Genomic DNA, 26356 nt, shown 5'->3' with positions numbered 1-26356 from the left:
TAACTAGTTTTGAAGATTTTCACTGTATGGTTCGATATAGTAGAGACGTTTTTTCGAAGGAACAGAACGTTCAATGCATTCACACGGGGCGAAATTATATCCCGAGAAAAAGTTCAAAAAATATTATATAGCAGTTCATCGGATTGTTCACAATTTTTGATCGAAACAGTTAAAATCATTGTGTAACAGCAAGAAATTATATATTGATTTTTATCTTGTTATTCACGTAGAAATTCTGAGTAAAATTTTTCTCCGTGGGTCGCCAAATGTAGGAAGAGAGCACAATCTATTAAATTGTATGAAAAATATAACTGATCTCACCGGGCAAAAGAAAACTTGAAACATCTTCACTAGTTCAACTCCGATAGGTATCTTGCAAGATCTTGCATGATTGTTGCTTATGACGGTTATCTTGCAAGATATTGCTTCATAAAGTTTTCTTGAAATACCTCGCGAGAAAACAGTTGTCTTAAAAGAGTCTTGATATTCGTGCCAGAAGACTGTTATCTTGCAAAATCTTGCAAGACTCTGGTATGGTTATGTATAATCTTGCAGGAATCTTGCAAAAATCTTGTACGAAGTTGCAAGATAATCGTCAGTTTTGGACTAGGGTTGCCAGGAGATGTATATAGCCAGGTTCATAATTTATATTAAAGGAACTGTTGTATATGAAATGTTTTTTTTCTATATATGAAATGTTCTATATATGAAATGTTGTTTTATATACATCAAATACCAGAACAGAATTAAGGGAAAAACCTTTTGGATATACTTGAAATCCGTTTTCAAGTGTCTCGACTTTTGCGGCAAAAATTGAGTTTGGAATTTTTTTGACATAACTCGGGATGCCCTAGCGAGATCTTGATATTCGCAGCATGTGTTTGTAAAATAGTGGTAGCTTGTTGAAACACGTGCATCTAATAATCTTGCAACTTTATACATGGAATCTTGTCAAGATATTTTACATTTCCTCAGGGAAGATTATTTCAAGTTTGAGCCATTGTGTTCCTAATCCATGGAAGAAAGTGAGTGACATTTGTGAAGAAACTCTCGGAGTGACATATCTCGTTAGACTTCTTTGTCAGACAATGTTTGAAGTGACTGGCCACTCCATAAAGACATTTGGGGAGATATCGCTGCAATGTTTCATCGGGTATGCTTTCGTCATACTGGTACAGAGGAGATCCTTCATCATTATGATTCAAGTGGTTACCTGAAAACGTGTTAAATTATTTACGTCAGTTTTCTTATGCTTATATTTACTATGTAGCCAGCAATTGTGCTCTCTCAGGTGTTAAAACTCCTGTTAAGAACCACCATTGATCGACCAGAGAAAACTCTGTTCTGTTGCAAGCTGCATATCCTTCATTAAGAGACTGATTATTGCTACTTATTTATAAATGGTGATGTTAAGAGGACCATTTTTACAATAAACCTACCTCGTCTCACTCAATCAATTAATATGGCAATTGATTTATCTCGATAAAAATTCAACAAAATGTTCAAGTATTTAATGCAATTTTCCAGTTGTGTTTTACGTTGGAATGCTCTGATGCAATGCTGTGACTAACTATGATGTTTAGTCTTGCTTCGTTGCTAACTCAGTACGTACCGACGCAAAAAAAAATTTAACAGAATGGCAAAAAACAGAATTCTGAAAAGACTTTTAGTGAAACTATGAAAAGTCCATGCTATACCAACGAATCCGCTTTAATTCAACTATTGACATTTTATTTCTTTTCCCGACCCAAGACTTGATTACGTTCGACCTAAAATGCCCATGAAAAGACCATGCGTGATCTATGAAGCAATTGAATATATTCTATATCGACAAACGAAAAGACATTTTTGCGTAGGCAGCTCGGCTGCGTAAAATTTTAGCGCATAAAGCCTTGACCCCACTAGAATCTTTGTCTCATCATTTTCACAATCATAAGTTGCTATTTTTGATTTTGGTTCCAACCCATAACCCTAACGTTTCAGGTCAGTTTCAACCCTACTAAATTCGACCCAGTTCACGACAATTCGCAAGCATAAATCGCTTCATTTATTACATCCCTCATTTAAAATTTGTAAGACCTGAACTGCATCTCATTTTATTCAAACCTCATACCTCCATTTTCCTTTTAAATTAATTTTGACTAAAGTCTCTCAAGGAAGCGTAACATAAAAATGGTTTATAAAATCTGACTACGAATTATTAAAATTAAAATTTTAACCAGAAATTTTACTATTTCGAGACCATCATCACGTCGAATATTTTATTACAACCGAGTAAATTTTTCTAAAAACAAAATCACAAAACACTTGTGAGACGTTATGAAATAAGGGATCTCACTAAAATAAAGTTCATTACAAGCTACAGGTACAATAAATTTCGCAACAATGTCGGAAAATAAAAGAATCCAATTTTTATTCTAAAGTGGATTTTGCTTAAAATGGAGCAAATTTGCTCGAAGTATTGTCTTATTGACGGGACCTGTTCAAAACTGGCATTATTTTTAACTTAAGTGATAACATTTTTTTACCTGGGAATTGGTTTGATCCATAGCTGCCAGTGCAGATCAGCTCATCTTCACAGTAAAATGGTCCCGTTACAAATGGTGTGAAGGGTTTTCTGATATAGTTCACTGTTAGGTAACCCTCGCGAAGTGAATCTGGCAAGGGTACGGGGAGGCCAGATGGTGCCCAAGTTTGCCCCATACCACATACGCCCACCTTTGTACCCTGAGTAACTCTGCTTTCACATGGTGGGATGAAAAACATTGTTTGATCTGACACGAAATCAAAATAGATCCCTTCTTTGCTGTTAAATACTTGAGTTGTGGATGTTCTGCATCATTGAGAACTGTTGTAAGTTGTTTATATGAAATCATTAAAAATTATTTAGAAACAGTACAACGCCAGAGAAAAGTTCGTGAAAATTTTTGCTCGCTGTGACCAAGAGTTAATTTTAAAATTACTTAAGGTCAAGCAAAAGTCTATGCATGGCTCGAGCAAGTCTTTTCATAAGTTTTTATTGTCATGCCTGTTCTTTTCACAGGCGTTTGAGTCAAGAAGGGTATTTTATGGGTAAAGGTGCAGGTTTTTCACATTCGAGCTAAGGACAATTCATCGGTCGAGCACGGTCTTTTAATGGCTCTAGCAAGAATCCGTTTATAGGTCTGCCGTTTATTTGGAAACTTCAAAGACTTAATAAATTTTCAATTCTTAAGATAACGCAGTCATTGAAGCCGGTTTCCATAGCCACAATTCTTTATTGAATAAAACTATGTAGTTTAATTGCCATTGACTGCTGCCCGGTAGCCATGGTCAAAATGTGAAACTTGTTTGTTGTCTTTTTCCTCCAAATTTGTGAAATGTCGATATTTTAAAACAACAAACAACTTTGACTGATTAGTGTTTCCGCATAATTGCAATACATCAAGCATTTTTTGCTATGTTATAAGCATTAGTGAGCAATAAAACGGCACGTTAGTTTTCTGATGCAAAAAAAATCTTATTTTGTTATTAGAAAATCAATTTTTTGAAAGTATATTTCTAAAAACGATGATCTAATATAGTCAGCTGCTGCAAATAGAAATATATGTGTCACTGCTGTCGCGCCAAGTTTGAAGCAACTATTGTAAAAAAAACATATTCTTTTGCTTGCCGGGAATTTACTTCAAAGATAAGAGTTAACTAATAAATTTACAAGTTTAATTTCAAAAGTGTAAAGTACGGGTGGTTAACTTATAAGATTGATTTTATTAGAATCTTACAAGTGCTTACAAGATCCTACAACTTTAGTAATATTTTCTGCCAAAAAAAAGATAACCAAGTTAACCAATCAACTTACAAATTCCTTTAAATGAGGGATTGACTTTGTCGACTACACGTGGGAGGGATTAGATAAATATATTTCACCAAAATTAACCTATAGGAGCAAAGTTGACGGAACGAATTTGCATGAAACATAAAATTGAACCATTCTACTTTCAAATTCTTTTAGGTTCAATCTCCAACTTTTAATTCTTCCAAGTTAACCATCCATTCTACAAAATTTGTGAGGTCTTATAAGAGAACTATCCTGTCTTGTCCAGGGCTGGTTCTCACTTCTTACATTTACTCTTATTTTGTGGCTGAAGAAATGAAATATGTTAATTCCAGACTTCTGTAGACTATTGAACTCTGTAATTCAATCAACTCTTACGGGTTATAGTTCTTATGAAAAAAATATTGTAGCTTAGATAAAATCCGAGAAGTCATCTGCTGATTAAAATGAGTGGATTTAAGATGCATTTTGGGACATAAGAGACCCTGGATAAAATCCAAGCAAGCCAACAGCTGAACAGAACGTCAAAATATAAGTTTGTAAACCGCATTTTTTTTAATTCTTTAAATTAATCCTATCAGACTGTACCTAATTTGAAATCGCACTGATCTCTAACAATTGCAACGGATTGATTTAGCAAGTTGTGAATGGATTAACGCCAATTTGTCAATCTTTTGGAATTTTCGGCTACCAAAGATTTATTTTTTCATTTTCAGTAGATGATTTACTTTTAAGGTCTAACTATGTTTTTACCAGGTCTATCTGTTCTATTTTAGTTTTCATACACCACCTTATTTATTTTTACTGGTCTTGAATATTGTTATAATCAGAGTAATAATACATAAGAGCCAAGTTTAAATTGATGCACTAGAAGGAGAAGAAATGAAAAACTCAAATTTATGAACATTAATAATTTGTTTCATTCTTTGAGAACGATACTTTTCATTCTGATTCATAATGATTCCTTTTCTTAAAAGCGTTTGTGGGAACGACAAAAACTAATACAGCTTCATGAGATATCACGACAAAAGGTGAAATTATGCTGTGGAAATTTACTTCTCTCTTTTTAACTTGATTCGTGACTTAATTTGATCGATTGTAGCAGTAGAAATACTGGATGTATACCTCCAGCCAATCAGCGACTGAGAAGACACTATTCTCTTATATAAAGCACTAACTCAACTAGCTATAGTCAGTCTGTTAGTTTAGATACAACATGTTTATACTCTTGACTCCGGTGCTGTATTGTATTACCACCGTATTAATAGAAGTTTATCAGAATCGGTTAGTCTGAAAGATATAAGTAAGCCTACTTCGCGCGCAGAAATAAGTAGCCCTAGCTCTTTATACTTTAAGGCTGTAAAAGGAGCCAATCTTGGGTCTGTCTTACGATCATCAGTCGATTCTTAAGATTGGTTGCTTCCTCTGATATCCGGGCCCTTCAATTATTTTTACCTGATTTTATTTGATGAAAATTTTTCCTGATAAAACGCTTTTCGCTTTTTTGAACAAAATGACTCAATTGTGACATCAACTTCAGCACACGTTCAATATAAAGTTGAACTTCGAAAGCGTCCTAAAGATGGATTTATCGAAGCGTGCCAAGGTCGAAGCAGACATTTTATAAATATTATTCAGCAAAGAAGAGGGTTATCCATTCTTTTTCTGTATATTGGGAACATCAAGCGCAGAAGAGCCAAATTTTTCACTGGTTCTCCTTCTACGTTACTCTCTTGAAAACTTAAAAGACAATGAGGCTCGCTAACTGATGTTCACACATATTGTTTCAACCCCACCGACCCCACTTGTCTTAAGTCTCTATCAAACGATGCAGAGATGGAAACTTTCAAAATAATGCAGAGCAATTTATGCTTTGTAATTAAAAATTTCATAGTTTCTGAAATAAGGACACACGTCCGAATTAGTAAGTGAATATGTATGACAATTTTATTAAATAAAACCATATTTTTCCCCAAATAATAGGAAAATGACAACCAACAACGAAATGAGTTCTTTTCCATCTTCAAATTAAATTACAAATAGTAATATCTTCTGGGTAATATTGCCTTATAAATATCTAGCTGGCGTGGCCGCTAAAATCTTTCATCTAGAATTTGCATTTTCAATTTCAATTTAAATAGCTGGTGCAGAAGTCAATTTACTGTGTGAGGTAAGCCATTTATGCGCAACTGATCACACAATTGACCCGAAAACCGAAATAGAAAGTAGTGACAAATAACCTCGGCCATAAATGTTCAGCTGCTGCACAGTAGAAGTGCCAGAATGAAGTTACTCCTTGAATTTTTTACGCTTGATCAGATGATCAAAACATAGATAATTAAAGATATCAAATAACAATAAAAGGACACTTTCACAAAAACCAAAAAATAAACATCTGATCATAAATAATTTTTCGGTGAAAAATTTTTGATCGCGAACTTAATGCGAAAATAAGAAATCAGAACAAAAAACGAAACTTGTTTTCTTCGAAATCAAATGTCATTTCACATCATTACAAAAATGTAATGAAAGGAAAAACGTCTTTCAATAAAACTCAAATTGATTTTCAGTAAAAAAAATACTGAATTACTCATTGGAAAAATTAGTGAGTTAAACACCCAACGAAACCTTCTATTATTGCGACTGAAAACAGAAAATTCGTTTTTGACGGCAAGTCCTAGCAATTTTCTGCAAAAAGAAACATCATGGAACAAAAAAATCATAAATTAACAGCAATTGCTTCGCTAGAAAAAATAAGGTTTTTGTTTTTTATTGAGACTGACGTACTGGTCAAAAAGATCAAAGGGGTTGGTACAAACCAAAAGATAACATTATCTCTTTCAAGATAATTAGACTGCTAGTATTGGAATTTATTACAATAGTTATCATCTGAAACTAATACAGATGTTTTTCAAGCTCGCGTTGAAAACCAAAGAGATCTGCCAGTAACAAGACTCATGGGTTAGACTACAAAAAGGCCTTTTTTGAAGTCTCAGGTCCCCCTTTACCTTTAGAAACTTATAAGAATGAATGTAATACAGGCTCTCTTAGATTTCAATGAAACCTCAAAGGACTGTGAGATTTTCATTAAGACTGAAAAAAAGGAGAACTCTAAAAATATCAATATTCAAAAAGCACATAATGCCAAAGTGAAAAAAATTATGACCAATTGCTCTAAACTCTATATTGTTTCTCAGGCGCAGCCCTAATACAACTCAAAGGCAATGAGGTCTACCTGTTAAAATCTGACTAGATTTGAAGCAGGAGAAAAAAATTGCGTGAAATATCACAAAACTTGAATAATCAGAAACGTTTTTGGAAAACGATAATGTCTACATAATGAGAGCTATTGACTGCTACATGATCTGTTCAAACAAGGGCTTCTAACAACCTTCAGAACACATTTGTCAATCTCATTATGCTTCGTTTGACATTGAATCTGCTCTATTCTAATTATAAAAACTTACTACTGAGTGACAAAATGATAAAAACGTTAAAATTAGTTTCTAGTTTTTTGTCACCAGCATTGCATATTTCAAACAATTTTCTCTCATTTTAAAATTTTTCTGAAGTCTCGAGGCAATGATGGAGATCTTGTACAACCATTTCATCAATTTAAAACTATTTATACGCACATTTTCTCCGGAAAGTTTGCCTGATGTGAGTTTTACAACATGATAATGAAAACAGCTTTTTCTTTCAGAGCAAAGAAATTTCTCGACAAATTGAGAAGTTTATTGTGCCAGATGGTGCTACGAGTCGAGTTGTTTTTGCTAGACTAGCTCAGTTTCAATTTTCTTTATATATTTGACTTAACTCACCCAGATTCATCCTAAATTCCAAGCCTATATATCAGCACAAGGCAATTCTGATTGCAAGGATAATAGCAAGATTTCAAGTTGCGGGTATGTCAAAATACAAATCTGACAAGTCTGTTGAGTCTTGACCCAGAATTGGACAACAATAATCAGTTGATTTTCAGGTCAAAAACAAGTTTTCTTTCTTAGTGGGATTTTCTGGATGTCCTAAGAGCTATTATTCGGAGCTAATACAGATGTTTTTCAAGCTCGCGTTGAAAACCAAAGATCTGCCAGTAACAAGACTCAGGGGTTAGACTACAAAAAGGCCTTTTTTGAAGTCTCAGGTCCCCCCTTTACCTTTAGAAACTTATAAGAATAAATGTAATACAGGCTCTCTTATATTTCAATGAAACGTCAAAGGACTGTGAGATTTTTATTAAGACTGGAATAAAAGAGAACTCTAAAAATATCAATATTCAAAAAGCTCATAATGCTAAAGTGAAAAAAATGATGACCAATTGCTCTAAACAATTTATTTTTTCTCAGGCGCAGCCCTAATACAAGTCAAAGGCAATGAGGTCTACCTGTTAAAATCTGACTAGATTTGAAGCAGAGAAAAAAAATTGCGTGAAATATCACAAAACTTGAATATTCAGAAACCTTTTTGGAAAACGATAATGTCTACATAATGAGAGCTAATGACTGCTACCTAATCTGTTCAAATAAGGGCTTCTACTCACCTTCAGAACACATTTGTCAATCTCAACTGCCTTTATGAGGAAAAATATTTAGAAAGCAACGCACAAACACGGATCAAATTGCCACACGTGGTTAAAAACAATTCTTCGACAAACCAAAAACTTGTTGATCAATTTATTACTTCACTTATAGAGCGGCATGGGACTTATAGAGCGGCATGGGACATTATATATAGATTTATAAATACTCATTTTTTGTTTTTATAAAAAAAAAATCAACCGACGTTAAAATCTTTTTTGATGATGAATTTCTCATTATTATCGAAAAAAATCAAAAGTTTCCACAGATCCTTAAAAAGCAGCGGCCAATACAATCCAAGTCATTTGGCTTGCAGCAAACCACAATGGGACCAGCAATGCCCCTTTTTCACATCTGGGCTCCCGCCGGATCACCTTTAGAATTTGTTTTTAAAAAAATTTATATAGTAAAAAATCGGGAAACAATTATTTGTCATGAAAACACAACCGAAAGGTAATCACTTTTTAGTTTGTTAGAATTTATTTTGACTATAAATTTTAAGGTTTGGCCTCTCATTGGCTCCAATTCAAGACCCGAAGAATAGGTTAAGTAAGGACTTATGTAAAGAAAGCATTTCAAGAAAACATTTTATGGTTGTCTTTTATCTTCAAACCTTTTCGATGCCTTTTCTGTTGTGTATGCTACAAATTGATTTTCAGATTGGTATAAAACAAGTACTCTCACGTACTATTTAAATCGTTTTCACTTAAGTGAATAAAAACAGGGCTAATTTGAGGTGAAATAGAAATGTTTTCCTCAATCTCTACAAAAGTTTAACCAGGTAATCTCTCATTTTACTTGGGTTTAAACTGGCCGAAAATAACGAGAATAACTCAAATTGATTGTTTCTTACAGCAAGGAAAAAAATTTTTTCTAAGAAAATTACGAAAGAAAATAATACCTTGTTCCTTTCTGTTTTGGTCTTTTTTATTGATGCTTAGATAATATTTTTAAACAAAATTTGCTCCTGATTTCCTCAAAGTTGGTTGTGTTAGATTGACATTGAGCTATTTTATATCAAAAAGAACACTCCAGTTAGAATAAGAGAGATGTAGAAAAAATAACTTCATTCTTTTTCTTCTATTTATTGCGTAAACTTTGAAAAAAATGCCCTCTAAAATTTTATGCTTCGTTTGACATTGAATCTGCTCTATTCGAATTATAAAAACTTACTACTGAGTGACAAAATGATAAAAACGTTAAAATTAGTTTCTAGTTTTTTGTCACCAGCATTGCATATTTCAAACAATTTTCTCTCATTTTAAAATTTTTCTGAAGTCTCGAGGCAATGGTGGAGATCTTGTACAACCATTTCATCAATTTAAAACTATTTATACGCACGTTTTCTCCGGAAAGTTTGTCTGATGTGAGTTTTACAACATGATAATGAAAACAGCTTTTTCATTCAGAGCAAAGAAATTTCTCGACAAATTTAGAAGTTTATTGGGCCTGATGGTGCTATGAGTCGAGTTGTTTTTGCTAGACTAACTCCGTTTCAATTCTCTTCATATATTTCACTTAACTCACCCAGATTCATCTTAAACTCCAAGCCTATATATCAGCACAAGGCGGTTCTGATTGCAAGTTTAATAGCAAGATTTCAAGTTGCGGGTATGTCAAAATACAAATCTGACAAGTCTGTTGAGTCTTGACCCAGAATTGGACATTAATAATCAGTTGATTTTCAGGTCAAAAACAAGTTTTCTTTCTTAGTGGGATTTTCCGGATGTCCTAAGAGCTATTATTCGGAGCTAATACAGATGTTTCTTAAGCTCGCTATTGAATGCTACATGATCTGTTCAAATAAGGGCTTCTACTGACCTTCAGAACACATTTGTCAATCTCAACTGCCTTTATGAGGAAAAATATTTAGAAAGCAACGCACAAACATGGATCAAATTGCCACACGTGGTTAAAAACAATTCTTCAACAAACCAAAAACTTGTTGATTAATTTATTACTTCACTTATAGAGCGGCATGGGAAAAATTTATATATAGATTTATAAATACTCATTTTTTGGTTTTTTTAAAAAAAAATCAACCGACGTTAAAATCTTTTTTGATGATGAATTTCTCAATATTATCGAAAAAAAATCAAAAGTTTCCACAGATCCTTAAAAAGCAGCGGCCAATACAATCCAAGTCATTTGGCTTGCAGTAAACCACAATGGGACCAGCAATGCCCCTTTTTCACATCTGGGCTCCCGCCGGATCACCTTTAGAATTTGTTTTTAAAAAAATTTATATAGTAAAAAATCGGGAAACAATTATTTGTCATGAAAACACAACCGAAAGGTAATCACTTTTTAGTTTGTTAGAATTTATTTTGACTATAAATTTTAAGGTTTGGCCTCTCATTGGCTCCAATTCAAGACCCGAAGAATAGGTTAAGTAAGGACTTATGTAAAGAAAGCATTTCAAGAAAACATTTTATGGTTGTCTTTTATCTTCAAACCTTTTCGATGCCTTTTCTGTTGTGTATGCTACAAATTGATTTTCAGATTGGTATAAAACAAGTACTCTCACGTACTATTTAAATCGTTTTCACTTAAGTGAATAAAAACAGGGCTAATTTGAGGTGAAATAGAAATGTTTTCCTCAATCTCTACAAAAGTTTAATCAGGTAATCTCTCATTTTACTTGGGTTTAAACTGGCCGAAAATAACGAGAATAACTCAAATTGATTGTTTCTTACAGCAAGGAAAAAAATTTTTTCTAAGAAAATTACGAAAGAAAATAATACCTTGTTCCTTTCTGTTTTGGTCTTTTTTATTGATGCTTAGATAATATTTTTAAACAAAATTTGCTCCTGATTTCCTCAAAGTTGGTTGTGTTAGATTGACATTGAGCTATTTTATATCAAAAAGAACACTCCAGTTAGAATAAGAGAGATGTAGAAAAAATAACTTCATTCTTTTTCTTCTATTTATTGCGTAAACTTTGAAAAAAATGCCCTCTAAAATTTTATGCTTCGTTTGACATTGAATCTGCTCTATTCGAATTATAAAAACTTACTACTGAGTGACAAAATGATAAAAACGTTAAAATTAGTTTCTAGTTTTTTGTCACCAGCATTGCATATTTCAAACAATTTTCTCTCATTTTAAAATTTTTCTGAAGTCTCGAGGCAATGATGGAGATCTTGTACAACCATTTCATCAATTTAAAACTATTTATACGCACGTTTTCTCCGGAAAGTTTGCCTGATGTGAGTTTTACAACATGATCATGAAAACAGCTTTTTCTTTCAGAGCAAAGAAATTTCTCGACAAATTGAGAAGTTTATTGGACCAGATGGTGCTACGAGTCGAGTTGTTTTTGCTAGACTAGCTCAGTTTCAATTTTCTTTATATATTTGACTTAACTCACCCAGATTCATCCTAAATTCCAAGCCTATATATCAGCACAAGGCAATTCTGATTGCAAGTTTAATAGCGGTATAAAGTTAATAAAGTTATCAAGTTGCGGGTATGTCAAAATACAAATCTGACAAGTCTGTTGAGTCTTGACCCAGAATTGGACAACAATAACCAGTTGATTTTCAGGTCAAAAACAAGTTTTCTTTCTTAGTGGGATTTTCCGGATGTCCTAAGAGCTATTATTCGGAGCTAATACAGATGTTTCTTAAGCTCGCGTTGAAAACCAAAGATCTGCCAGTAACAAGACTCAGGGGTTAGACTACAAAATGCCTTTTTTGAAGTCCCAGGGCATTACCCCCTTTACCTTTAGAAATTTATAAGAATAAATATAATACAGGTTATCATAGATTTCAATGAAACGTCAAAGGACTGTTAGATTTTTATTAAGACTGAAAAAAAAGAGAACTCTAAAAATATCAATATTCAAAAAGCACATAATGCTAAAGTGAAAAAAATTATGACCAATTGCTCTAAACACTTTATTTTTTCTCAGGCGCAGCCCTAATACAAGTCAAAGGCAATGAGGTCTACCTGTTAAAATCTGACTAGATTTGAAACAGAGAAAAAAAATTGCGTGAAATATCACAAAACTTGAATATTCAGAAACCTTTTTGGAAAACGATAATGTCTACATAATGAGAGCTATTGAATGCTACATGATCTGTTCAAATAAGGGCTTCTACTGACCTTCAGAACACATTTGTCAATCTCAACTGCCTTTATGAGGAAAAATATTTAGAAAGCAACGCACAAACATGGATCAAATTGCCACACGTGGTTAAAAACAATTCTTCAACAAACCAAAAACTTGTTGATTAATTTATTACTTCACTTATAGAGCGGCATGGGAAAAATTTATATATAGATTTATAAATACTCATTTTTTGGTTTTTTTAAAAAAAAATCAACCGACGTTAAAATCTTTTTTGATGATGAATTTCTCAATATTATCGAAAAAAAATCAAAAGTTTCCACAGATCCTTAAAAAGCAGCGGCCAATACAATCCAAGTCATTTGGCTTGCAGTAAACCACAATGGGACCAGCAATGCCCCTTTTTCACATCTGGGCTCCCGCCGGATCACCTTTAGAATTTGTTTTTAAAAAAATTTATATAGTAAAAAATCGGGAAACAATTATTTGTCATGAAAACACAACCGAAAGGTAATCACTTTTTAGTTTGTTAGAATTTATTTTGACTATAAATTTTAAGGTTTGGCCTCTCATTGGCTCCAATTCAAGACCCGAAGAATAGGTTAAGTAAGGACTTATGTAAAGAAAGCATTTCAAGAAAACATTTTATGGTTGTCTTTTATCTTCAAACCTTTTCGATGCCTTTTCTGTTGTGTATGCTACAAATTGATTTTCAGATTGGTATAAAACAAGTACTCTCACGTACTATTTAAATCGTTTTCACTTAAGTGAATAAAAACAGGGCTAATTTGAGGTGAAATAGAAATGTTTTCCTCAATCTCTACAAAAGTTTAACCAGGTAATCTCTCATTTTACTTGGGTTTAAACTGGCCGAAAATAACGAGAATAACTCAAATTGATTGTTTCTTACAGCAAGGAAAAAAATTTTTTCTAAGAAAATTACGAAAGAAAATAATACCTTGTTCCTTTCTGTTTTGGTCTTTTTTATTGATGCTTAGATAATATTTTTAAACAAAATTTGCTCCTGATTTCCTCAAAGTTGGTTGTGTTAGATTGACATTGAGCTATTTTATATCAAAAAGAACACTCCAGTTAGAATAAGAGAGATGTAGAAAAAATAACTTCATTCTTTTTCTTCTATTTATTGCGTAAACTTTGAAAAAAATGCCCTCTAAAATTTTATGCTTCGTTTGACATTGAATCTGCTCTATTCGAATTATAAAAACTTACTACTGAGTGACAAAATGATAAAAACGTTAAAATTAGTTTCTAGTTTTTTGTCACCAGCATTGCATATTTCAAACAATTTTCTCTCATTTTAAAATTTTTCTGAAGTCTCGAGGCAATGATGGAGATCTTGTACAACCATTTCATCAATTTAAAACTATTTATACGCACGTTTTCTCCGGAAAGTCTGCCTGATGTGAGTTTTACAACATGATCATGAAAACAGCTTTTTCTTTCAGAGCAAAGAAATTTCTCGACAAATTGAGAAGTTTATTGGACCAGATGGTGCTACGAGTCGAGTTGTTTTTGCTAGACTAGCTCAGTTTCAATTTTCTTTATATATTTGACTTAACTCACCCAGATTCATCCTAAATTCCAAGCCTATATATCAGCACAAGGCAATTCTGATTGCAAGTTTAATAGCGGTATAAAGTTAATAAAGTTATCAAGTTGCGGGTATGTCAAAATACAAATCTGACAAGTCTGTTGAGTCTTGACCCAGAATTGGACAACAATAACCAGTTGATTTTCAGGTCAAAAACAAGTTTTCTTTCTTAGTGGGATTTTCCGGATGTCCTAAGAGCTATTATTCGGTTTTCATCATTTTCCGGACACTTTTGAGATAACGTTTTGGCATTTTCCTGGCGTTTTTAGACAGATTTATTTTTGCTCATCATGGTCATGAAGTGCACAAAACCACTAGTGAAGTGTAAAAGGAGACTTGCTTTTAGTTTGGAGTCAGTACTGATATTAGACTTGCAATTAGACATGACAAGAGCTGAAGTAAATTGTCGTTATGTTCAAAGGAAGTATTAAACACTAATGCATCAGCATTTAACACTTCCCGTAGACCTAACGGAAAGTGAGCCCATGGGAAACCCAGTAAATGATAGTTTCTTTAATGTCAGAATCTCACCCGTCCATGATGGTCCATGATAGTGGTTTCAGCAAAAGTGGGCTCCTTCTGTAACTGGCAAAATGGGCAACCTCAATTCGTAGCATGGATGCTGAAAATTGATAACTCAAAAGACCAAACTGACAAACTGCAATAAACTAGAGCTGCTTTTTAAACAAAAATTGGAAACGAGGGTTCTTCCCCATTACAACTTACAAGGAGAGTGGGCGCTAGTCATTCCGACTCAAGAATCTGGATTTCTTCCGTTTCTGACCCCCCCCCCCCCCCCCCCAGCTTAAGGGGTGCTTCATACTTTCAATCTTAAGCACGCGTGCTGCGTTTTTACATAATGATTTGACGTATGCACAACGTTTTTTTAATTATCTCTTGGCTGTCCTGATCGGATTTTCAATTCTAATCACATACGACAAACATTCAAATTTCCTTTCTAAGGTAATAAATGCTCAAAAGAGGCAATGATGAAAGTATGTGAATTCCGTTTTGAAACCGTCTCACCCATGCATTGGGATTACAAAATGGAGTTCGCTTGCAAAATCGAGTAAATGTACTCGCCTCTTAAATAGGCCAATAAATGTACAAAATAACTACATAACTGTTTAATTTTGAAGCTTCCCCGAAATCTGCAAAATCGAAACAATTTATACGCTTGGGCTGTGAAATATAATGTTGAGAACGACAACCATACAGATTGTTTAATGAAATATAATTTTATGTATTTAATTGTCCAACTTTTTGAAAAATAAATTACAAATTATGTTTCTGCTCCGCAATGCATGATCGATGATGGTGCTCAATATTTTACAAAAACTTGACAAAAATCACTTAAAAAATAGTTAAATGAGAGCCGCAGCAGCTTTCAAATTTCATTACAAAAAGAGATTAAAATTGAATCACAAAAGATTGAAATGAACTTGTTAGTTACTTGGGTTAGTTAATTGAGAACAATTTTTTGATTTTATTTAAATAAAGTGTGCATTAAGTCATTAAAGCTCTTTTGGGTTCTTATAGAACATTTTTTTGAAATTAGTTTTATAAATGATTGTTTTAAATTCTCATAGTTTAAAGGTAACCGTATTTTAAAATAGAATCCTCCAACTTTTCACGAATATCAGTCTAGAATTTTTTCCGAGATACTTTGTGTAGAGTTTATTATTGGGGATTAGTGAAAAAATTCTTCTCTGTATACGATTTTACCGTTTCTGCCTGCTTAATTTTTTAGTATAAAAGCTTCATATATGGCGTCTATTTTTTTTAGTTTCTCAGGTTCATGTGTCACTCACACACACAACTACAAACACACACAAACACAATCACAAACACACACACAAACGCACACAAACCCACAGACGTCACCTTTGAGGACATTTCAGCGGTAAACTTTTTGCGCTAAAACTATAGAAAATTCAGCGCATATTGTTTGAAAAAGGTAGAGTCATAAATAGGTTTACAAGTGAACTGTTCCTGGGCATCTTTAGAGAACAAACTTTATAAATATTTTTAAATTATCCTTAATATTTCGACTGCGGTAGCATAATTTTCACCCAATAACACTTCCACCTCTGAATACCAATAATTAAGCACACCATTCTGAATGGAAGATATGATACTGACGGTTGACTCCAAATGAAGTCCACAATTAGGTAGGTTGGCTGAAAATTGCCTAGTGCTTCCAGTCAATTTCTTGGATTAAAAGATTACTAATATAAAGAATTAGTTTGAAACTGAAAATTTTGAAGTTTAATATATATATATATATATATATATATATATATATATATATATAATATATAATATATATAATCTTCCTTTGTTTTTACCACGTTTAATTTTATAGGCGCAAAAAAATTCTATCCACAAATAATTAAATTTTTAAAATGAGCGGGAAAAAATAATTAGTTTTTCGATGATTAGAGAACTAGAACTGCTTGCTGTTTTTAGCTATCGGCATAATTAAATCGAGTAGTTTAAAAATCGCTATGCTTCAATTTTCTTTCTTATCATCAACCCTCACAAGGGTTGATGATAACCCTCACTGAATAGAGAACTAGAACTGCTTGCTCTTTTTCAGCAATAAAAAGTTTGGCACAATTCAATCCAGGACTTTAAAATTCCACATGTTTCAATTTTCATTCTTATCCTAGACCCTTACAATGTCGCCCATATTACGATTGACGATTTTTTAAATGCAGCCACTACGAAGAACTTAGTGTAAGTAAACTAAGATTGCAATGTTTCACAATATCCTATTTTATAACCAAACAGATCAACGTCAACGTCAGAAGTCTTTTTTGATTTTCTTTAGTACACAAAATTGGCGCTAAACCAATTTCGTCACCACTGTTTTTCGATGGAACCTGGTTTATTGTACCAATAATTCACTAAACAGTGTTCACCAAAAACGTCTAGCTTTCAGTTTGCTTTACCAACCATTTCACGCCCTTCAATTGTTAAAAGCGGTCGAAAGCTAAAGTTCTCGGAGATAGTAACAGTATGACCTCTTGTGGTCTAACATCCAAGACGAGGAGTGAATTGCCTGAAAACGATTGTCATCGCTGGAGTCAATCCATAGATGCACCTGGCAGAATTTTTGAATGTCTCACTACCATTAGTTCACGACCAATGACTGCGCACAATTCTTGTTCCGGATGGGTGAAGATCCCCATTGGGTCAAATTTATAAGAGGTAATACAGCGTGACCGTGAGCTCAAAAAAATTCCGTTTAAAAAATTAAAAATTCATGGGTTTTTTTCAGTTGAAGGCCTTAACTTAGTTTCTAGGCATTTTTACGTTTAGAGGTTTAATTGAAATGTTTTAACGAGTCATGAGTGCATAAATTTGTCCCCAAACTGTCTTTGTAACGGCTGCTCTCCTTGTGTTTCACAAAGAAAGTTTTACAACGCCCAGTTCGTTCTAAGTGGTTACAAAATCTGTCCGGATACTTCGTTTATGCAGTTCGCTTTTGTAACTGTATATCCGCTCTGCTGTACTTACCGTTGCATTAACTAATTTAACTAACATAGTTTTGGATTTTTTCTCAATTGAACTGGGTCCACAGATCACACAATACGGGATCTCTATATGTTTACCAGTTCAATCGTTTTGATGAAACAATTCTAAGGCAAAAATATATGCCTGAGAAGTGTTATGAAAATTTTGTTTCTAACTTAATCCTTAATGTGTGTGTTGCGATTTTTGCAGAGTACTCACGAGTTGAAGATTGCAAATCAGGACACAGAAAATTGAATTCACTGTTTGAGACGTTTTTGATAGAATATTGCACAAGACAAATTTTTGGTATCAAGACACAGTATCAATTTAACAATTATACTGCTGAATTGTTTGGTTTTGGCAAGACGCAGTAACACATATATTGCTCAAGACTATATTATTTCAACAATTTAATTGCTGAGTTTATGTGCTAGCTCGAGCTGCTAGATTGACAAGATATTGTGAGTTCTTATTTTTGTTCAGTTTGTTAACAATTTTTGCTGCTGACGTGGCGTAAGCGGCTGTTTCTGATTTGCTATACACAGTTTCCTCGCTAAGGGGTTGGATAATCCGGATAAAAAGAGAACACAGTAATAGTTTTCATCCTACGCATTTATTTGGATCAGTTTTAAATTTTTGCTTCCTAAGCAACTTTGTTATTACTTAAGCTCAGCTCCAACATCGCCGGCCCTGTTTTCCTTCGAGAAAACATCGTCGCCAGTTGATAGTACTGGAGCGAGTTTCACTATTGGCCTCTTGTAGTATCCATCTTTCGTTCAGATTGTCGCTGATCGAATCACTCCGTCGGAACATTCAAAGGTTTCAGTTATTCGACCCAGATCGTAATATCCACGTTTGTCACTCTCTTCCACTAACCACACAAGATCACCCTGCTGAAGACTTCTGTCCTTTGTGGTCTGCCATTTCTTTCGACTGTTCAACGTTGGCAAGTACTCTTTACGGAATCTGTCCCAGATGAGGTCTGCGTAAGCTTGCGTTTGTCGGAAGAGGTTTTTATGATCAACAAATTGCTCTGCACCTGATAGATACGGTAAACAAAGGTTCTTGTTGCCAAGTAGGAAATGGTTTGGAGTAATAGCTTCTAAATCGGTAGCATCAGAACTGACCTGTGTCAGCAGTCTAGCTTTCAGCGTCTGTTCAGCAAGCCACATCGCGGTTGACAGATCATCTTCCGTGACTGATCGATTGCCCATCACTGCATACATTGCCTTCTTGCAACTCCTAACCAGTCTTTACCACACTCCTCCAAAGTGTGGTGCTGCGAGTGGGTTGAAATTCCATCTGATACCTTGTTGAATCAGATGTTCTTAAATTTTCTTCTTGTTCCATGCTGCTATATACTCTGCCAGTTCTTTTTCAGCTCCAACGAAGTTTGTCCCGTTATCGCTAATCATTTTAACCAGTTTGCCTCTTCGAGCAATGAATCGCATAATTGCGTTCAGACAACAATCAGTGTCTAGTCTTGGTAAAATCTCTATATGTACCGCACGTAGATTAAGGCATGTGAACAGACAGCATCAACGCTTTTCGTTATTTCGACCAATTTTTACTGTGATTGGTCCGAAATAGCCTACACCCACATTCGCGAACATTGTTAATGCCACCATTAGCTCCTCAGGTAGATCTGCCATTACTGGTGCCTTTGTTTGGGCTCTTCCTTTTCGACATCTAATGCATTCGTTTTTGATCGATCTCAAAGCATTTCGTATGCCTATGATCCAGAATTCCTGCTGAACTATGTTTCTGACATGTTCAGTACCTTCGTGATGACTATTCTTATGTTCACTTCGCAAGAATAGTTCAACTACATGGTGCATCCAAGGTAACAGTATTGGATGCTTGGTTTCGAAGTTCAATTGACTTTTACCTATCCTGCCTTGAGCACGAATAAGTCCTTGCTGGTCTATGAATGAGGAAAAAACTCGAGGATTTTGCTGTTTTTTGGAATTTCCTGTTCAACTTTGAGAGACTTCATCTCTTCAGCAAACTGTTCTTGCTGCAGTAGCCTGAAGATGCTTGCTTGTGCATCCTCTCTTTCTTCAACACTTAGTGTTTTTGTTGCCGGTTTGTGTTTTCTAAATACGCGTTGTACGTATGCCATTTTTTTTACAAGTCGATTGAAATTCTTGAAATTTTCCCACTGAATCACCGGCTTCTTCTCTTCAACCTTTGCTGAGAAGACCATTCGGTCGTTTTGTTCGTCTGAAGCAAATGTTGAATTCACCTGTTCAGGCCATTCATTCTCTCGTTGCTTCAACCAGGCCGGCCCAGTGAGCCATTCACTTCTCTAAAGTTCGTCAACATTGATCGCTCGTGTCCCAATGTCAGCTGGACTGTTAATACCACTCACATGATTCCACTGTGAAACATTAGTTGTATCCAAAATCTCAGCCACTCTGTTTGCAACAAACACCTGTTGCTTACGGTGGGAGCTATGAATCCATTGCAGAACAGTAGTGAAGTCTGTCCAAAAGCTACAATTAAGAACCTTCGATTCGTGTTCTTTCACTATCTGTTCTTTAAGTCTCACCGCCATCACTGCTGCTTGTAGTTCCAAGCGTGGTATGGAAAGGTGTCGCATCGGTGCAACTCCAATTACATTCCAATTACAAATGCTAAGTCTGCTGAGTATTCTTTGGTTTTTGAACGTAGGTATGCCACTGCGCAAATTGTGTCATCAGATGCGTCGGCAAACACATTAAGTTCCCATTGGTCCTTGGCTGTGCTGAAGTATCTTCTATCAGTGCTGGTTTCTGCTACTTCTGGAAACTTCGCTTTCCACTTCAGAAACTCTTCTTCTTCGTTAGGTTCCACTGAGTTGTCCCAACGTTGTCCATTTTTTGTCCAGATGCTCTTCAGGAGTCGTCTCATATGAACACTGAATGTTGCAAACAGTCCAAGAGGATCAAACACTGACGAAACTAGAAATAAGATCTTCCTTTGGGTGATTGGGGTCTCAACTTCTTTGCTTGTATCTCTACAAACCTGTAGACTCTCATCGATAATCGTCCACTGAAGCCCAAGCACGGATGAACCTTCCTTGCTGGGTTCTACTTCAACCTGCTTTGTGTTGCTGATTGATCTCAAGTCCTCTGGGATTGCGTTGGTTTCCACGTCGCTGTTGGTGATCCACTTCTTCAATTCAAATCCATGTTTTGAGAGAAGAGGTTGCAGTTGTTTGAAAACCTTGATTGCGTCTTCAGGTGTTTCGACTGACTTGATGAAATCGTCCATGTAGAATTTGTTTTGGGTTGTTTTTGCTGCAATTGGGAACTCGTCCTCGTTATCGAGAGACTCGCTTCATAAAGTAGATGGCACATGTTGGTGAACTATTTGCTCCAAAAACATGACGTTGATACTCGTAAATTCGCACAAGTTCGTTCACTGTTTGTCGCCACAGGAATCTCAAGCAGCTTTTATCCCGTTCAGGAACTTGCACTTTCAGAAACGTTGATTCAATATCTGCGGTTAGGGCTATTGGTCCCTCTCGAAATCTGAATATTGTTCCAATCACTCCGTGTAATAGATCGGGTCCGGCTAATAGCTTGTTATTTAGGCATACATCCTTGTATTTTGCTACAGCGTTGCAAACACGGCGAACTTTACCCGGTTTGTTGGGGTTTAGTATTGGTTGGTGTGGCAAATACCATTCTTTTCCGAAAGTGCCTTTGACTTCCGATTTACCAAGGATCTTCACAAATCCCCTTTCCACATCTGTATCAATTGACTGTTGATACAATTCCTTTAACTTTGGGTCTCGTTGTAATCTACCTTCCAGTGAGTGGATCTGACCAAGGGCTGAGCTGTAATTGTTTGGAAGATTGGGTTCTGGTTCACTCCAGAGCATGCCCACTTCGTACCGCTCGCCTGTAAAATTTGTTGGGCTCTCTAGAAATTTCTGAGCTTGTTGCTCTTTCTTTGATTGACTTACAACATTTTTTTTGGAAGCATAAGTTTCTATGTCACGTCAGGATTGGATATTTTCTGCCACTTTCCACATCTTCTGTGGAGGCGAAATGACATACGTTTTGACTTTTCTTGCCTGTGATTAGACCACTGACTACTCATCCTAATTCTGTTAAGACGGCGAAAGGCTCACGTCGTGTTCCAATTTTTTAGTCCAATGAACGTTGAATTTCGTAGGCATCTTGTCCAAGTATGATGCCTAAATCCATCAGGTTGAAGGTTCTGTTACTGAGAACATTCAGGTGTCTGAAATTGTTCTTCAGTTCCTTGTAATCATATGTCGTGTTTCCCAACGAGATTGATGGGTATGCAAACGCTTCAATCGAATGCACCTTTGAATGTAGTCCCTTTATTGCGATAGGAACCTCCTCGGTCCTCAAATCTTGCGTCCCATGTATACCAGCTATTTTCAAGGTAACGTCCGTGCCTTTGGCTTGTAGTTGATCTTTGACACTTTGATCGATGAATGATACTGTTGACCCACTATCGAGGAAAGCGTAGGTAGTCAATGTATTACCACCGCTCTTAACCGATACCGGAACTATTTGAAGGAAACTAGTAACTTGGTTACTCTGGTTGATTGTTGCTGCGCTTACGTTAACTGCGTGACTACCCTCGTCCATTTGGTTTTCTAAGTGTAGCAGTCTGTTGTGCTTTTTGGTACATCCATTTAAACCGCACGGGTGGACTTTACAATCTTTGATTGCATGCCTTTTCACCAGACATCCATAACATAAGCGTTCTTTTCTCGCTGCCGCATAGCGATTGGTGACATTCATACTCTTAAATATTGGACAGTTCCATATTTTATGAGTGCCATCCGCTAGTGGACTGTTGTTGTTTTGCATCTGCTTCGTTTCGTTCGCATTTGAACTCGCACTAATATTTGACGATTATGAGAATCGTTTTTCCTTGTTAGCGTTTGGTCGATCATCTTCCTTTTGTTCGCTCTTGGTTGATAGCATTCCTTCATGGACAAAAACCATTCAAGCTAACCATTCTTAAAGGAGAGCGAGATCGGGTCTACGAAGAAGAACCACTTTTCTTTCAAGTTTGGGGGCAGTTTTTCAATTGCCACTTGCAGTGTTGAACTTGAACGCAGGTCGCCCTCATAATTGTATTGCTTCAGTACATTAACTAGGTTGCTTATTGTTATTGATTAATTAATTATAGCCGTTGAGTCGTGCATCCGAATTGATTGTTGTTTGCGCAATATGTTAATCTGGGCGTCGACAATTAGGTAAGGTCGCCCTAACTTCCGTCCCAGGAGCTCCCACTCTTGAGAATCCATACCTGATATAGCTGACTTTGCTTTACCTGACAGCAAAGTTTTCAAGTGATTCATTTCCTCTGAATCGGGTATATGGCGATGGTGAACCGTTGCTTTGAACATATTCGACCACTCCGGTCACTCTAGGGGGTTTCTGTCGAAAGAACTCAACTTCAATTTAGGTAGTTGACCACTACTGCTTGGTTTATTACGCTTAAACCTGTCTAGTTCCCGGGCTGAGCTGACAAGCTCTCGCGCTTGGTGACCGTGACTCAAATACACCTTCGCAATTTAAGCTTACCCTGGGATAATTGTTGTCAATCCTGGTTTTCGCACGCTGGAAACTATAATCGTATAAGTTAGAGAATTTATCCAAGTTATCGAGCCAACCGGAAACATCTTTACTCTTCGGAGTTTTCCAGTTGAATGGTGATCTACTTTGAATACTAAGGGCTGCACTAGCATCAGAATATGATGCTCTTGCGTCAAGAGCTTCTTTATTGTGTTCCAGTTTCAGTGCACCTTCTTCTTCAAAGAGTTGCATCTACATTTCAAGCTCTTTCATTTTCAATTCGAATTCAATTTTCTTCAACTTCATTTGTTAATGCAAAGTCTTTCTTTAAGGCCGCAAGTTTTTCTGCCTTTTTTGCTCGTTTATCAGAGGTGGCCGTTGAATCATTGTCCCTGTTTGGGTTTCCATGTTCAGCAGTTCGTTGAGAAACTCCTACAACAGACCGTGAAGACTTAGCGATGTTGATCCTGCATCGCTTGTCAATTTTGCGGTTTGATTGTGTTGATCCGTCATGTTTGTTTCTCCGTGAATGTATGGTAGCCAATCTGCGTTTAATATTTGTAAGAAATTTAGTCGTTCGGCTTCGTAACGTTCAAACAATTCGGGATCACGAAGAATATTTGCTCGCTTCAGGAGAAGAGTGCAATAACAGTCGTCAAGCTTCAGTATCTGTTGATAAATGGTCTTGAGTTTGCTTGATCTATCGTTGTTTCTGATTAGCTCCTGGCCCTCCTGAGTTTTTTCTTCGAGTCGATTTTCAAAGTTGCTGATCTGTCTATGCAAAATATCTTGACTCTGTGACGGAGTCACTTCGTTTGTACTTTAAGACTGCAGCTTGAATCTCTAAAGTACTTTTGTTTATTTTCTTTAATTAAGCCTTGCTATTCAACTTCTAATGCACTTTGCCTAAGTGGCTTTACGTTGTTGAATTGCCTGTTCAGTTTTGTTTTATTCGTTGATGCCTTTGGCACTTCGCTTGTTGAGTTGGACAGCAGTTTGTATCTCACTGTCCGGGTCGGCGGACCAAATGTAACGGCTGCTCTCCTTGTGTTTCACAAAGAAAGTTTTACACCGCCCAGTTCGTTCTGAGTGGTTACAAAATCTGTCCGGATACTTCGTTTAAGCAGTTCGCTTTTGTAACTCTATATCCGCTCTGCTGTACTTACCGTTGTATTAACTAATTTAATTAACTTAGTTTTGGATTTTTTCTCAATTGAACTGGGTCCACAGATCACACAATACGGGATCTCTATATGTTTACCAGTTCAATCGTTTTGATGAAACAAATCTAAGGCAAAAATATATACCTGAGAAGTGTTATGAAAAATTTGTTTCTAACTTAATCCTTAATGTGTGTGTTGCGATTTTTGTAGAGTACACACGAGTTGAAGACTACAAATCAGGACACAGAAAATTGAATTCACTGTTCGAGACAAAACACAATATTAGATAAAATTTTGCAAATAATATTGACAAACTTTTGGTATCAAGACACAGTATCAATTTAACAATTATACTGCTCAATTGTTTGGTTTTGGCAAAACGCAGTAACACATATATTGCTCAAGACTATATTATTTCAACAATTTTATTGCTGAGTTTATGTGCTAGCTCGAGTTGCTAGATTGACAAGATATTGTGAGTTCTTATATTTGTTCAGTTTGTTATCAATTTTTGCTGCTGACGTGATATACGCGGCTGTTTCTGGTTTGCTATAAACAGTTTCCTCGCTAAGGGGTTGGATACTCCGGATAAAAATAGAACACAGTAATAGTTTTCGTCCTACGCATTTATTTGGATCTGTTTTGAATTTTTACTTCCTAAGCAATTTTGTTATTCCTTAAGCTCAGCTCCAACAGTCTTGGATGATTATACTTTTATGATTTCGAAAACAATCGCAAAACGGATTTTCCGGTGGTCCAAAACACGTCTTCCAGTTGTTCGGCAATCGGCTTGTCCCGAAGCATCAAGTTTGGCTCGTTCTGCCCGAGACCTCAACCTAGATTGTTTATCGTAACTAAAGTTATAAACTCTTTTAATCTAGAGTGGATGTTTTCGAGTAGAACAAAAACAAACACATCTAGGTACCTTCAGAAGCCTGAGAATAGACTGATCTTGGAGCGCACTCTACTCTGATCTGGGGAGGATTCGGAGCGCACAACACTGATTAGGGCTTGATTTCGAACGCACGAAAACCTGATAAGAGTTGGTTTTCATTTTTAATATTACTTTTCGCAAAGCCAGCATTTTGTTTCAAGGTTTTTCTTTCGGTTTGGTAAATAAAAAATAGATTTTTATAGGTTCTCAGAAATTAGTAATATGTTGATAATTCCTGAATGCATATAAATTCATATTTCTTTTCTTTCATACTTACGATTATCGCCTTGTAAGCATGAAGCGGCCGTCAAAATCCAGATTGGCGACAAAAATACACCACCACAAAACTTTTCAGACCCCTTGTAGCGAATCTTGACAAAATAGTGGCGGCTAATTGGCCCGAAACCATCAATGATTGACGAACGAAGTCCATTTTGGAGCACAGTTGAATTTTCTCCATGATTCTCTTTTTTTGCGAGCAACTGGTGTACTGCATGGCAGCTCACATAAAAGATGGTAGATAAACAACCAAAAAAAATGCGCCGCATTTAAATTCAACCGTTGAGATTATCTTTTTGATAAAATGATAATGTTTTTCGACCAAATTCTCTTTGGCGGTGGTTGTTTGCTGGTATAATAACAAGGAGCAAAGTTTAATCAACGATTCTAATGATTGCTTTCAATTCATTTATTTGCAGAAACTGTGTTGATGTTTATTCCTTATTATACTTAATGTGCAAAATTTGAGTGCGATCGTTGTTCAATGAAGGACATAATCAGTATGAGGTCCAGTCTATGTTTCAGCAGCATGAACACTTTGAACTCTTTCTGTAAATATCTTGTAAATGATCTTGTAAATTCTGTAAATGATAGCAAATGCCTTTTCCTTTCTTCCATTTTTAATTGCAGCGGGATCTTTGCCCCCCACCCGGGCTAAACTGAACATATAACGAAGCTTTCTTACAAGTGAAATCGAAAAAAAAACCGGACAAACCAAAGATACCGACGGTTTCTAAAGTGAAAAACCAAACATACCGAACATTTCTTGCGTGGTTTGTCATCGGTCTGGACTAGGGCCCCCAGTTCATTATGCATCCCCCACTTTTAGCGCACGTG

At 35.6% G+C, this 26356-nt stretch overlaps 1 protein-coding gene across 1 annotated transcript; it reads right to left on the bottom strand.

Annotated features, from left to right (window-relative positions):
• Positions 1–226: 226 nt before the first annotated feature.
• LOC142347120 (tryptase-like) lies at positions 227–25918 on the bottom strand. Its single transcript, XM_075398912.1, has 5 exons — positions 25518–25918; positions 14607–14697; positions 5475–5554; positions 2529–2774; positions 227–1213 (listed from the first exon to the last, which is right to left on the bottom strand). Exons 1-5 carry the CDS (start codon positions 25786–25788, stop codon positions 987–989), a joined length of 915 nt encoding a protein of 304 aa, XP_075255027.1. The 5' UTR covers positions 25789–25918; the 3' UTR covers positions 227–986.
• Between the last annotated feature and the right edge of the window lie 438 nt (positions 25919–26356).

This window comes from Convolutriloba macropyga, chromosome 1, assembly GCF_964194025.1.
Source record: "Convolutriloba macropyga chromosome 1, txConMacr16.3, whole genome shotgun sequence".
In the NCBI taxonomy this organism is placed as follows: Eukaryota; Metazoa; Xenacoelomorpha; order Acoela; family Convolutidae; genus Convolutriloba; species Convolutriloba macropyga.
This window is presented reverse-complemented; position numbering and strand designations above follow the sequence as displayed.